We start from the raw sequence: 13,804 nt of genomic DNA, 5'->3' as shown, positions 1-13,804 counted from the left end.
CTTCATCCTAAAAACTTTAAAAAATCTGAAACTCTGTAAAGCGCTCCGACACCCATTGGGTCTAGGGTACGCTATATAAAAGAACAAATAACTGAGCAGGTCAGCTGAAGAACACTATGAGAAGGTACCACTTAAGAATTCAGAGCCAGCCAGAGTGGTAGGAGGATGAAGAACTGAGATTATTACTTGCCCAGAGGGAGCTGGTGTTGCTACATCTCCATGTGAAAGTTACAGTGTCACAACACAATGTGGCATGTCTTGCTCTACCAACAAACAATAGGATTTCAGATGATAAGTACAGATAAGGCATCCTGAAGATAGTGAAAGACAAGGGAGAGGTCTTCTTTGATGGGCATCAAAACAAATATTCTCAGATATGGCACTTCAAAATATGAGGATGCAGTCATGGTCCAAAAGTGCTTTCTTGAAAGTGGCATATGAGCTAGCTTACGCCATGCTGCCACACTGAGAATAAATTAGAAAAAGTTAGAATATATGTTTTTGGACTTAGAAGGGGCAGAGACACTTTTGGTAACAATATCAGAGCTATGGCTTCATTATGAGTACCCCGGTAATCCTTCATACACCTCTGTCTGTCTCAGGAACTACAGACAACTGGGGCATCAATAAGTTTGGGGTGGAGTTACTGGGGGATAAAAGGGTGTGCCTAAAGGTCTCCTTAGGCCTGTGGCGTCTCTCTCTTGAGAAGCTAGATGGGGCCCATGCTCAGCTCATTTTTGTCCTGCCCTCATACTTGAGCACCACCACAGCTACTGAAAGTACACAGAAAAACACAGACACTGCCTGGTCCTGGCTGGCCATGGTAACAGCCTTGAAGTTATTCAACTGGTTATAGACTGCACAAATGCAAACAACTACCCCCTTCTGGGCATCAGAATCTGAACCTGAGAAACTATAAAGAACACTGAATAAAATGAATTTGAACAAATGTTAGAACATTCATATTAGAGGAGTTATACATTCCTCTGCAGTGTATTGTACTACAAAATTAAATACAATGTGCAGTATTTTACAAGCTGGCCCATCACTATGCTTGGAACTAGCTCATATATTGTTATAGCATGTGGATCCAAAGGTAGTCTTACTAAGAAAAACTATCTACAATCACATTCTGAAAAATGAACCTTTCTCTAGGAGAAATGCATTTTATAGTCCAATCATTAAAGCGATCATTCCCTAAATACTTGCCCAGTGGCTATGGAAGCAAATACAAAATAGAATAAATTCTTACGGCTGCAGTAGCAGGAGTGTGTAAGTGGATGATACACTTCACATCGGGTCTGGCTGCGTATATAGCTGAGTGCAGGCTGAATCCCGAAGCATCTGCATCGAAATTGGTACTTCCCTTTTCCACCACTTCTCCCAAAATGTTTACCTTTACCTGTGATGAAATAAAATCCACATAAATAAAATTATCAATAATTATGTCAGAGGAGGAGGTTTTAGCTCAAGTTGAGATCACTAAAGCCTTCTAATGAAAAAGCCTGATTTCTGGAGGACACCTCTCACATTCTGAGGGAGAATCTGTCACCTGAATTTCATCCACTAAACTATTCCTGTAGTGAAAGAAATTAATTCAGTGGATTATCCGCCAGGTGAAGCATTTTCTGTCATAAATCAATGGATTTTGATTACCATCCAGCTCTACATTTATCTAGAATGAGTAGCTCATATGTCAAGAGATGAGAACCCAGTGAACACATATACATTCAATTAAGAAAGGGGATAATACATACTGGAAAAAAAATGATTATATATATATATATATATATATATATATATATATATATATATATATATATATATATATATATATATATATATATATATATATATATATATTTTATATATACACATATTCCTGAAAGTATATACTGGTATCAGTGTTAGGTTTGCCTCCTAGGAATGTCTTTGAATGTCCTAAAAGTAGGAAATCCACTCAGAACACAGAGCCCTATGGGGAGTATATTTCCAACTTTGAAATGTAGACTTTGTGCCGCTAGCTTTAACAAAGTAGCACATTCAGTGAGACAACAATTTTGAGAACAAATATTCACAATAGCTCCTATGCAATCATGAACCACAGAGAAAAAACTACCTACCAAATTATTAATGCACGTAATAATAGCTGGAGAAAACAAAAAAATAACAAGTCAAATCTATGCACAACATATCTACAGTTTGCACAACATTTTCAAAGCGTACAAATTTGCGTTCTACAGTTCATTGTCTGATGGACTTTAAAACCTTGCAAACACAACAAGATGATGGACGGAGTGCTGATACTTTTCAACCCCTCACCCTCAGTCACAGATCTGGGTTTAATCCATCGTTTTTTTGCGCACTATGCCTCCCCAGTTTGGACCCAGCCATATGCAAATCAGCCTTGACCCTTCTCCTCATGGGAACATTCCAGCTCGAACTTCCAGGCCAGGTCCTCCCTGGGGCCAGAAACAAGCATCCTGGGACAAGAAACAAGTATCCTGGGACCAGTTCCGGGGTATCACTCCCCATTAGCCAAGCTCACTTGAATCCAGTGGCACAGCGAGCAAGAGACCCACGTCTGGGCATACCCATGGCCACTTAGCGCAAACATAGCAAACACAATAGATGATGGACGGAGTGCTGAAAGTTTTCAACCACTCACCCCCAGTCACAGATCAGGGTTTAATCCATCGTTCTTTTGCTCACTATGCCTACTAAGGGGCACATTACGATCGCGGACGGACTTGCGTCCGTCCGCGAGCCCTGAGTAGGAGGGAACGTCCGCATGTGCTGCGGCGTTCCCTCCTGTGCAATTAGGATGTGACCGCCACCCTGGCGGTCACATCCTTTATTTTTAACATTGCGGCGGGTGCGGCTTGAAGCAGCATCCGCCGCAATGTTAAAAATGTAAGCAGTGCATTTGCATGCACAAAGCGGCAGGCACCGCGCGGTGCCTGCCGCTTTGTGCACACAAAGGCAGTGGGGTACCATAGGTACCCCCCATGTGCACCCCCCACCCCTCCTTCACCCCTGGGGGCCCGCAATGGGCCCCCAAACAAAAGTCCGTATGCCTTTCCACGGCGGAAATGCCGCCGTGGAAAGGCATAGTACTCCAGACATCCTAATATGCCTGGCGGTGTCTGATAGACACCTCCAGACATGTTAGAGCTTTTCCGCCGCGGTTGTAAGCCGACCGTGGAGGAAAAGCGGTGGACTGAAACCAAGACCCACCAGCCATCCTAATTTGGCGGTGGGTCTTTGGTTGGTCCGCAGCGGATTTTCCGCATCCTCCGGGCCGGCGGTGGCTTCCGCCGGCCCGGAGGATGCGGAAAATCCGCTAACCTAATCGACCCCCCCAGTTTGGACTTTAAAACATTGCCATATCAGGTAAAGCAATTACCAAACTGCAGTCTCTGCTCCCACACATGATATTACCTGGTGGAAGCAGATAATTATGTTTAGTTTACCCTGAATATGCATTATGCATTATCTTGTAATTTTCGAATGGGTTAGAGCAGAGTGTCAATGTCGAATTAATCCTACGAGAAATCACAAAGATTGGGTTATGAAATACATCAAATTCCATCAAAGTCCAGTGGTAAAAGTGTAACGAAAACCATATAATCAAAATCCGAGGCAAGTATGTTGCATGGCCTATAGAGAGCGGTACTATCTCACAAGTACTGTGTGTGTATTGCACAGTCCTAATCAGTTCTTTAACTGCCCTCAAAGGCATTGCATATTGTTGAGTGAAAATTCTGAACATGCCATGAGCATTAATGTGGAAGGAGCGACAATCTTAGTTTATCCTGAAAATTGCCAAGTAATGCGCTCAGGACAAATATCGGAAATTTGTTTAAATGGAAATAGTAATAAAGTAGATAACAGCCACCCTGCGCAAAGAGTAAATAAAATTATCTTGTTTGTGTCATGAGACTGCAGTAATAAGACAGACCAGATGGGAATATCATTCTGTTTTCTGACTCCCTTTTGCGATTCGATATTGGCCATCCAATATACTTGTCCTTTTTATATGTTTACTGTGTCATAAGCATCTGTTCTATCATATACTTTAACAAATGTTCACATATTTTCCTTCGTGAATTAAACATTTGTTTTGAGCTTGACACAAATATTCAAATTAGATGCTTGATCAATGATATCTGATCCAAGGAAATTGCTTTTGATAATACAACTGAGGAATGACAAGATGTATATGTTTTGAATATTTATAATTATGAATTTTTACGTTTTAATTACATTTTACGTCTCCTTTTACATATTCTGGTGTAGGTAAATATCAAATTGTCACAGCAGTACCTCAATCCTTGTTTTTATCAATTACGGACTTTGGGCCAGATGTATCACCCTACCAATTTGTGAGTCGCAAATTGCGTCATTTTGCAACTCGCAAATAGGAATGTACAACAGTGTCTCAGACACTGTTTGTGAATCCTAATGGGGTCGCTAATTGCATGCCTCATTAATATTCATGAGGCAGATGCAATTTGCGACCCCATTCGGAATGGCTAGCACTCCCAGGGATGGTGGCCTGCTGGTGTCAGCAGACCACCATGTCTGTGACTGCTTTTTAAATCAAGCGTTTTTTTGTAAATGTAACCCTGTTTTCCTTAAATCAAAACGGGATGCATTTAAAAAGAAAAATGAAACGTTTCTGTTTCATTTTTTATGAGTAGGCAGTGGTCCGTGAGACCACTGCCTGCTCTTAAAAAATATTTTCGCATCCATTCGCAAGGGGAAAGGGGTCTCAAGGAGAAGGTAAAATGCAAGTGTTTTGCAACTGCAATTGCAGTTACAAAACGATCGTACAATGATGTGCAAGTCGCTATTAGGAAGGGAAGCCCTTGGAACGCCACTTCTTAATAGTGAGTCGCAAACACTATTTTGCAAGTCGGTAATTGGTTACCAACTCGCAAAATAGGGTTTGTACATGGGACAGACCAATTTTGAAGTCGCAAACGGCCCGATTTCCAGTATGCGAGCGCAAAACACGGTCGTACATCTGGCCCTTTGTCCAGTCTCTATGGTATTATGAGCTTCATTATATGCTATTTCACATTCTCATGTCTTTCATGTTCTAAAACATGGACGTTCAAACTACAAGTTATTAACTTTACGGTTGAGAACTGGTCTCCTGCTTTGATGTACACTTCCTACTCAGTTCATCTGGGTTATCCATTGTGGGTCCTGTAGCTAATCACCAGTCTGTCCCCTGTATGGTCATCAGTTTCACGTTCTCTAGTTGAGCAACATTCGGATGCTAGGGATAGCCACGTGTACACATGACAACAGTCACACGTTCCTGTTGTAACAGTGTCTGACAGTTTATTGTTACTATTAGCCAGTGGGGCTTCACTTAGGGCATTGTGGGAAGATAACACCAGTTCATCTCAGGCCTGGATCAGCTTTAACACTGCTCCTTTACTTATGCATAATAAAGATGGTCCTAAACTCATCCTGTCATCTTTTGACTCGATTCTTTTATTCTGGGTGTGGTCGTGGTTTTCCATTTTATGGTAATAGTTAGTTTAGCAAGTATGAGCAAGAGGTCTCCGAATTTGATCCCTACTTTTCTCTTCCATCGTCCTTACATCTAGCCCAGAAGGCCCCTTTCTAGCTTTAGGAGGTCCTCTCTTCTTCAGGTACTATCACTTTCACTATTGCCCAATATCGATTACTAGACACTTCCAAATCATGCAGGGGAACCCTGCTTGCTCTTGATTGCACCTCCGGATTGCATAATTGGGGCCTGCATATATTTTCACAATTCTTGGGGGTATGAAATTTGTTGCATGTTTCAATATTAGATCCCAATCAATGTCTTTTCCTATGGCTGTCTCCCATGTTCCCCACAGTGGTATCAGTCGCTGTTCTTCTCTAGTAGTCCTTTACCATAATGATTTACTGTTTTCTTCCCTGTCCTCATTGTGATGACGTTGGATAACGTTTAGGTTGCAGGGGCTCTCTATTCCCTTTTCTACAAATCTTTAGTAACTCACCAGTCATTTTCCAATAGGTAAGGAATTGAGCCTCTAACAGTGCTGATTCAGCTTGCAGCTCTTAAAAGGAAGGGTGCCTTCTTTGCATAAATCTTCTGGACAAGTTATCCCAGCCAAGTAATCCCAGGGGGTACACAGTCAGCTCTTGATCTCTGCACCAGTGCAGGTCCCAGCAATGTTTGGCTACTCTAACCATGGGAATTTATTCCTTGCAGCTTTTTTTTTTTAACTAAGAATGCCCCACTCTAGTGGAATCAGAATGGGGTGTGAGATGATACACCCAGGGCCGGAAGGGCCATAGCAGGCACCGGGCAATCCCCCGGTGCGTTGCACGGGTGGGGGGCCGGTTTGGGGCCGCTGGGGGCCGTTTTTGTTCCAGGGCCGTTTTTGGAAATTGGCCCTGTACCAAAATCGGCCGAAAACCGGCACCGGCAAAGAGCTCGGCGGCACCTCCAAACCCCCCCCCCCCCGAGTGGGGGGTGCCGGCCAAGCACTTTGCCAGGGCGGGTTGTGGTTCCCAGTCCGGCCCTGGATACACGTCCAGTGACGGCATATCAATCATCCATCTAGTGAGCGATTGGGGATGGGCCACTACATAGTAAAGCTCAAACTAGGATACTGCCAGTCCCCCACCTCCTTAGGGGATTGTCATATACAAAGTGCTATCCTAAATCGATCATTTTAGTTAGAAAGATTCTACCCTAAATCGAAAGTGTTAGTGTTTTCCAGAGGTTTATGGATCATATTAACACTCCAATGGCTCTATCCAGGCTGCACTCACTTCTGCCAGATTCTGCATGATATATTTGTACTACAGGGCAGATCAATTCTTGGGTCCATAGAATGTTGGTGGGACAGGTAGTCTCATGTTCCAATTCAATCTCTGATCGTGCGGGAAGGAGCATGAGTTTGGCCAAATAATTTGCAGTCCAGAGATCTCCAATATGTTTATAGATCAAGTTAGCCCACTCTCTATGTCTCTTAACAACAAAACTATGTAATCAGCATGCAACAATAGTATGTGTTTTTGCCCCATTAAGTTGTATACTCAGTTTGGGTTCTTTCGTTGTGTACTGGCTTCTAACACTTCCAATAACACGGCAAACATCGGCTGTGACAATAAACATGCTTCTCTTCTGCTCTTTGGTACCTGGCATGGGCCCAATATTAGAGGACCAATTCTTATCCTGGTGGTTGGAGCTATGTGAAGCAGGGACATTTACTCCCTAATGGTTTCTCCCAAACCAAATTGTACCACAAACATTTGCCTTCAACTAATACTGTTAAAAGCTTTTTGTAGGTTTATTGATACTATGCTTTATTTTGACTGTATCGTGGAAGCCATTTCTAATACATGAAATAATGACCAAAGGTTGCACACTTCTTATTCATGACTATGAATACAGGGTTAGGTGATTATTACCTCTTACATAACCACAACTCTTTAAATCATGTTTTTAGTGCTATTGGTACATCAATCAAGCTTTTCTCGATTGATTTATATGGCCCTGATTATAAGTCAGGTGGAGAAGATTAGTGTATGAAATTGTGCATTGCCTGATTCTGAGTGGGCTAGTGTTCCGGCCTCTGGAAGTCCCAGATCTTGGAACAGAGAGGACCCAATTGTGACAGGTAGTAGTTCTGCTAGAAAAAAAAATTGCATGAGGGTTTGCAGTAGCAGCCAAGCTTATTTCCCTTGAACTTTGCTTTTTTTCTCGGTTTTGCTACCTGGACATTTCTTTTAGATAATACAACTGAACAGACTCACTTTAATAGCTCTCATGATTTTTTAACAAACCTATCTCTTTGACAGACATATGCATTACCCCCAGGTCCCTTATGTACTCGTCCCATTCATTGACAATGTGGAGATAACCATCTACCTGACAGAAAAAAAGACCAGAGGAATGCTGGGACCCTAATACTGCCCCTCCCACCGGGAGTAGATAAGCATTACTTACCCAGCATCCCACATGTTCTTAGAATGGACTTGGATGTGCTGGTGCTGCTCCTGCTGGGCAGGGGTGGCGGTTCTTCTCTCCTCCCCTCCCCTCGCCCGGCTGCCTGGCTGTGCGGACGGGTGGGGGTGTATCCTGGTCCTGTCTCCCAGCAAGCCCTGCAGGACTGTTTGTGGCCGGTTCTGCCCCTTGTCGCCCGGCCCTTTGCGGCTGGTGCGTGGCCTCTCGGTTGCTTCCAGGTCGCATGCGCATCTTCCTTTGGCCTGGCCGGGTGGGAGACGGGCCATGCTTGCTGGTTTCCTGGTGTTCCCTGCTCTGATGGGACCGCCAGCTTGGATCCTTTAGGCTAGCTGTTGGGAGGGGGCCGTGTTCTTGGTGGTGTCTTGGCCCCCGCTCCGGGTGAGTACCACGTAGCGGTCCTTTTTTCCCCTTCCTACAATCCCGTAGGGCCAAGGCCGTGCAGAGCCCTGCACGGTCTTGGCCCAATGTACCTCATGAAGCATTTTGCTTTCTATGTTCCAAGCAGGGCGCTGCGCTCAGCCTCCCAACGCCGCTTGTGACACCCAGATTCTGTAGGATGCGGATCGGTGGTCAGTCCCTCTCTGTGAAAACAGCTAAAGCTTGGAATTCTCTTCCATTGGAATTACGCCACATCCATGACTTTAGGTTATTTAAAAAACTACTCAAAACCTTCCTCTTTAACCTTCCAGTTCAAACCCCTTTGCCTCGCCAGGTCACGGTAACTCTGCACGGCAGGATACTCTCGAGTAACTGTCCGCGATACAAAATCTCTATAGCATAACTCCCTGTTATGTAGTTTCGTGCCCGACTACCTGTCCCTTCCTTTGTGTGGTGGCAGGGGGCGCAGCACTGGTAGGCGGTAGGAGGAATAGTGCCATGAGTTGCATTTGAGTGACTCCAACAGGCTGTTTGAAACGCAGTGTGTTCTCCGCGCTCAGTTGCGTGCTTGGAGCTCGGTGGGCTCGGTTCTGGACTTGGCGTCCAACCTTGGCTTACTGCATCCTTCTGCCATTCCTGCCTTACTGAGCCTGCTATCGTCTGATCTCATTAACAGTACTGTGTTCGTCTGGGATGCAACTTGTGCTCGTGAGTTGTGCACATATTGCACAGAACCAGTCCTTGTGTAGCAGTCCGACACATGGTTCCTGTGCAGCGTGCTCTGCTTTAACTGTTGTGGAGTGTCAGGCCTGGTTCATGCCTGGATGGGTGGTTGCCTGGCAATGCCGGGTGCTGTAGGCTTACATTGTCCTGGTTTTGGTCCCTCGGCTGGTTTTTTTGCCCGCCTTGTCCTCTGCACCTCTGGTCATGTCCTTCGAGGATGCCTGGCTCTGGCCAGGTAGTCTTCCGGGGGTGTTCCTCCGCCTTTTGCATGGCCTGTGTGCCGGGGTGTTGCGCCCTGCTGTGTGCTGCCTTGGTGCTGTCCTCCGCAGCTCTTTTTGTCTCCTCGGGCCCTGCAGCTGGTGGTTGCTGGTTGAATATCCTCCGTTGCTGCCCTTTTGGCTGTCCTGGTTTCCTGTGACCGGCTGCTGGTGGGGTTGTGCTGCTGCTGCGTGTTCTTTCTCTGCCGCCAACCATGCCACCCTGACTGCTCCTGCTCTCTTCTGGTCTCGGAAGTCAGGCGTGGGTTGGTTCCTGGATGGGTGGCTGCCTGGGACTGCCAGGTGGTGTCGGCCTTTGAGATGGGTGCGTGTTGCCTGTGGCTGGCGTGGGGCATGTCGCCCTTCCGCCCCCTCATCATGTGCCATCCATGTTTTGTGTGTTGGTCTTCTCGACTGTTGTTCTGCTGTGCCCCCCCGTTGGCCTGTGGCCTTGCCACCCTGTGGGTTCCTGCTCTCTGTGGGTTTGCTGGGGCTCCTTTCTTCTGGCATTGTTTCTCATGTTTTGCGGTGGCTTGCATGTTTCTGGTCTGGTACCCTTCTCCTGGGTCCCTCGGCTTCGGCTCTCCTGTTAGTGCTCTGGTGCTCCTGGACCTGATCTTCGGGTACGGCGGCCCTGTAGTCTTGGTCCCGGGTTCATCCCGGTGTCGGTCTGTGGCTCTGTGCCCTCTGGGCATGCCTTGGTGTGGTCAGTTTTCTCTTGGGGGTGGGTGTGGCCTTACCTTTCTTGTCCCCACCCATCCAGGCACTGGCTTCTGTGTGCTCCTGTTCTGGGGAGCTCTGTGTGGCCTGGGGGTGCTGGGGTTTGTACCTGGGTCCACCTGCGTGTGCAGTGCTCTTTTCTTCCACCCTGGCTTTGGCTATGTGTGGCCTGGGGTGTTTGTCCTCTGCCTTTGGGCTGTTTCGTGCGGTATGGCTGGCTGCCGCCGTGTCCAGATGCTCGTCTCTTCCGGGCTGGGGGCTGCTATCATTTGCGGTGGCATTGTTCCTGGCTTCCGTGGGATCCTTGGTTTGGCCCTTGTGTTCCCCTTCTGTTGCACTCTGCTTGCTTCTTGGGGGTTGCCCTGGTTCATCTTTGTGGCATTCTGGGCTCTCCGCTGCTCACATGCTTGCGTTTGTTGGCTGGGCTTGCTTCGGTGGCCTCTGCCTTTTCTTTGGGTCGGGCTTCGCCTGTCTCCTGGTTCCACCGGTGGTGCTGCTTGGTCTGTGGTTGCTCCTGCTGCGGCCCCTTTCTGCTGGGTGCTTCTGCCTAGTGCATTTGCCCTCCTGTTTTGTGGCTGGTGCTGGTGTCTGTGGTTTGGTCTTTTCTTTCCCTAGGGTGCCTGCACCCTGGGTGTGTGCTCCTCCTGCCCTGGTGTTTTGGCTGGTGGTGCGCCTTGGGCTGGTGGGGGGGTTGGGGGAGCGTTGTTTCTTGCTCTGGTTCCCCTCCCCCAGTGGTGCATTTCGTGTGGCAGTACGCCTGTTTGCTACCTTTTCCGGGGGTTCTTGGGGGTCCGGGATCCCTGTCCCTGCTGTTTGGGCTGGGCTGTTTTTCACAGGTGCTTTGTCCTCGTCCTTGGCATCTCGTTTCCTGCTCCTCTGTTGTTCTCTCTGTTGGGGGTCCACCTGGGGTTCTGTTGAGGTTGCTTGCCTTGTGCCTGTTTCCCCCTCCGTCCTTTCCTCCTTGGAAGCCTTCTTTTGGCCCTGCATCCTTGACCTGGGTGTTCTTGGGGTGTCCTGGCCTGACACGTCTGTGTTGTTTTGGCTGTGCCCTTGTATACCCTCCTGGGTCTCGTCCTGCCTGCTGTTCTTCACCGGTTTGGTACATTGCCGGTTGCTTCCATTGCCCCAGCTCTCCAGCTTGGTTTGGTCCTTCTTTTGGCTGGTGGTGTTTCCGCTCTGTTTGTCCCAAGGGTTGCTTCTGGTCTCATTCAGTCTTTGTGAGGCCCTGGTGTTCTGTGGTCCCTTCTGGCTCCCGCTGGCTCTGCTTGGTGCTTTGCCTTCGCCTCGTCCTCCGGCTCGCGTTGGTGCGGGGTTCGTGTCCTTCACTTTCCTTGAGGGTTGTCGTGTCGGGGGTTGCCTCCTGTTCCTCCTGGTCTGCCGGCTGGTGGCTGGTTCGGCTTGACCTCTGGCTGTGCCTCCCGGGTTTTGGCTGGCTGTGCTGTGGCTTCCGTACTGCCTCTGGTGTGTGTTTCCTGCATTCTCCGGTCCCTTTCCTGGTGTCCTGGCTCGCTCCTGTCTTCCCTGCGGGCTCCCCCTGGTTTTGCTTCTGGTGTGGGATGCCTTTCGGCATGCCCCACCTCCCCTGTTGGGGGTGAGTTGGGTGGTGTTGTCTTGCCCACTCTGTGGGTGTGTTCTCCTGGCAGCTGGTTGTCTGGTGCTGGTTTTCCCTCTGGCTTCTCTGCTTCCTCCGGGTTCCGCTTTGGCTGTTGCCAGTGTGGCCTCCCTGCCCTTTGCTTCAGCTTGTGCGCTGTGTGTGCTCCTTCCGGGGGCTGGTTGGGCCTGGGGGGTCCTCCTACGTCAGCGGTTTGCTTGGCTCCGGTCCTGGCTTCCTGGTTTGTTCTGGTCTGCCCACTGTGGTTCAGCGGGTTGGTGCCTGGTTGGTTCCTGTTTGGGTTCTGTCGGGGTTCCTGGTTGCCCCGGGCTTGCGCCCTGCCTGTTTTTTTTCCCTCCCTTTGGGGAGTTCTGGGGTTGTGGGAGTTGGCCCTGTCCCCACCCTAGATGTGCCTGTTTGGTTCCCTTTGTTTGTTTTGCGGTTTTTGCTGGCCTATTTGTTGTTTGGTCAGCGGTCTGCTGTTGTTTTGGGGGTTGGCCTCCTCTGCCCCTGCTGCACTGGGGTTTTGTGTCCGGTTCTGATGCGGTTTGCTGCCTTCTTCCCTGTGAGGCTTTGGCCTCCTGGGGTTTCTGCTGCTCCTGGGCTCTCGCTGTGGCTCCTTCCTTGTTGGCTGGGTGCTTGTGCCTGCGCCTTGTTGCCGGGCCTTCTTTCTGTGGCCTTCTCCGGGGGTGCCGAGGTTTGCTCTGTGTCTGTGCGGCTGCCAGGGCCTTTGTTCCTTCTTGGTGGTTCTAGGGTAGTCGGTCTTGTCCAGTGGCTTCCCTTGGCTGTGTCCTTTTGGGTTTTGAGCATGGTTGCTCTGTCTCCTTTTTCTCTGGTTGGCTGCCTCCTTGTTGTTGCTCTGGCCTTCTGTTTTTTTCTTGGCTGTTTCCGGTCCTTGTTTGTGTCCCTGCTGTCCTGTTCTGGGCTGCTGGCCGGTAGCTTCCTGCGGGTCCCTCTTTCTGAGCTCCCCTGGGTCGCTGTATTTGGTGTGGTTTCTGCTTTGGTGTTCTCCTCATTGTCAATGAATGGGATCAGGACATAAGGGACCTGGGGGTAATGCTCTATTACTTACCGGTAATCTTCATTACTCCGGGTCCCGTTGTCCTCGTTCCATTCATACGCCCCTCCCTCCCTCCCTCCCCGGTGGCCGGCCTTCCTCTGTGGGCTTGGTTTTACAGGCAGGATGCGGGGCAAGTATTGCTTATGTACTCCCGGTAGGGTCCCAGCATTCCTCTGGTCTTTTTTTCTGTCCGGGAGATGGTTATCTCCACATTGTCAATGAAGGGGACGAGGACAACGGGACCCGGAGTAATGAAGATTACCGGTAGGTAATAGACCATTATTATATGTCCTCCAGTCTCTAGCCAGGTAAGTTGCTGAAATAATGAATTTACACCCTACAACATAGGGCTCGGCGCACACTGTTACAAAAACAGTGAGGGGCCAGATGTGCAAAGCCCTTTTGAGGTCACAGAGGACTGTCAGAGCATAAAGGCTTTTGACAATGCCCAAAAGCCCTTTTACATAATGGAGTGTCCGCCTCCTATTTGAAATTCAGAATGGGAAGCATCAATGGTTTGTGACTGCGATTGTGGTCCCAAACCAGTTGTCAGTTCCCTACCCCCTAGTTGTGGTGGTGATTGATTCGTACCTAGGAAGATATCACCGTGGGACATCTTTCTGTAAGGGGATTGGCTCAGTGCCTCAGAGGGACCTTTTTCACCCAATGCTACCCACATGGGAAACAACCCTTTAATGGATATGTGCTGCTTTAAATAAAAAGTTGGGAAAGCGAATGCAAAGACAGGGATCTGCTGTCTCTTACATGCCTCCATTCCTGAATTTGCAGCCAATCACATGGGGTGCAAATTGTGACCCGTGTAATTATTATTCAATAGGCCGGTTGATGGGCAGGGGTGGCGGTTCTTCTCTCCTCCCCTCCCCTCGCCCGGCTGCCAGGCGGTGCGGAGGGGTTGGGGTGTATCCTGGTCCTGTCTGCCAGCAAGCCCTGCAGGACTGTTTGTGGCCGGTTCTGCCCCTTGTCGCCCGGCCCTTTGCGGCTGGTGCGTGGCCTCCCGGTTGCTTCCAGGTCGCATGCGCATCTTCCTTTGGCCTGGCCGGGTGGGAGAC

At 48.6% G+C, this 13,804-nt stretch overlaps 1 protein-coding gene across 2 annotated transcripts in view; it reads right to left on the bottom strand.

Moving 5' to 3' along the window:
• Positions 1-13,804, bottom strand: part of ADD2 (adducin 2) — a 422,666-nt gene that overhangs the window by 182,293 nt on the left and 226,569 nt on the right. For both annotated transcript variants that reach the window (XM_078666540.1, XM_078666541.1), the window contains exon 6: positions 1,253-1,402. In XM_078666540.1, coding sequence (XP_078522666.1) covers positions 1,253-1,402 — 150 coding nt within the window. The remainder of the gene's footprint in view (positions 1-1,252; positions 1,403-13,804) is intronic.

Source organism: Lissotriton helveticus, chromosome 11 (assembly GCF_964261635.1).
Source record: "Lissotriton helveticus chromosome 11, aLisHel1.1, whole genome shotgun sequence".
Lineage (NCBI taxonomy): Eukaryota > Metazoa > Chordata > Amphibia > Caudata > Salamandridae > Lissotriton > Lissotriton helveticus.
Note: the sequence above shows the minus strand (reverse complement) of the source record. Positions and strands in the feature narration are given on the sequence as shown.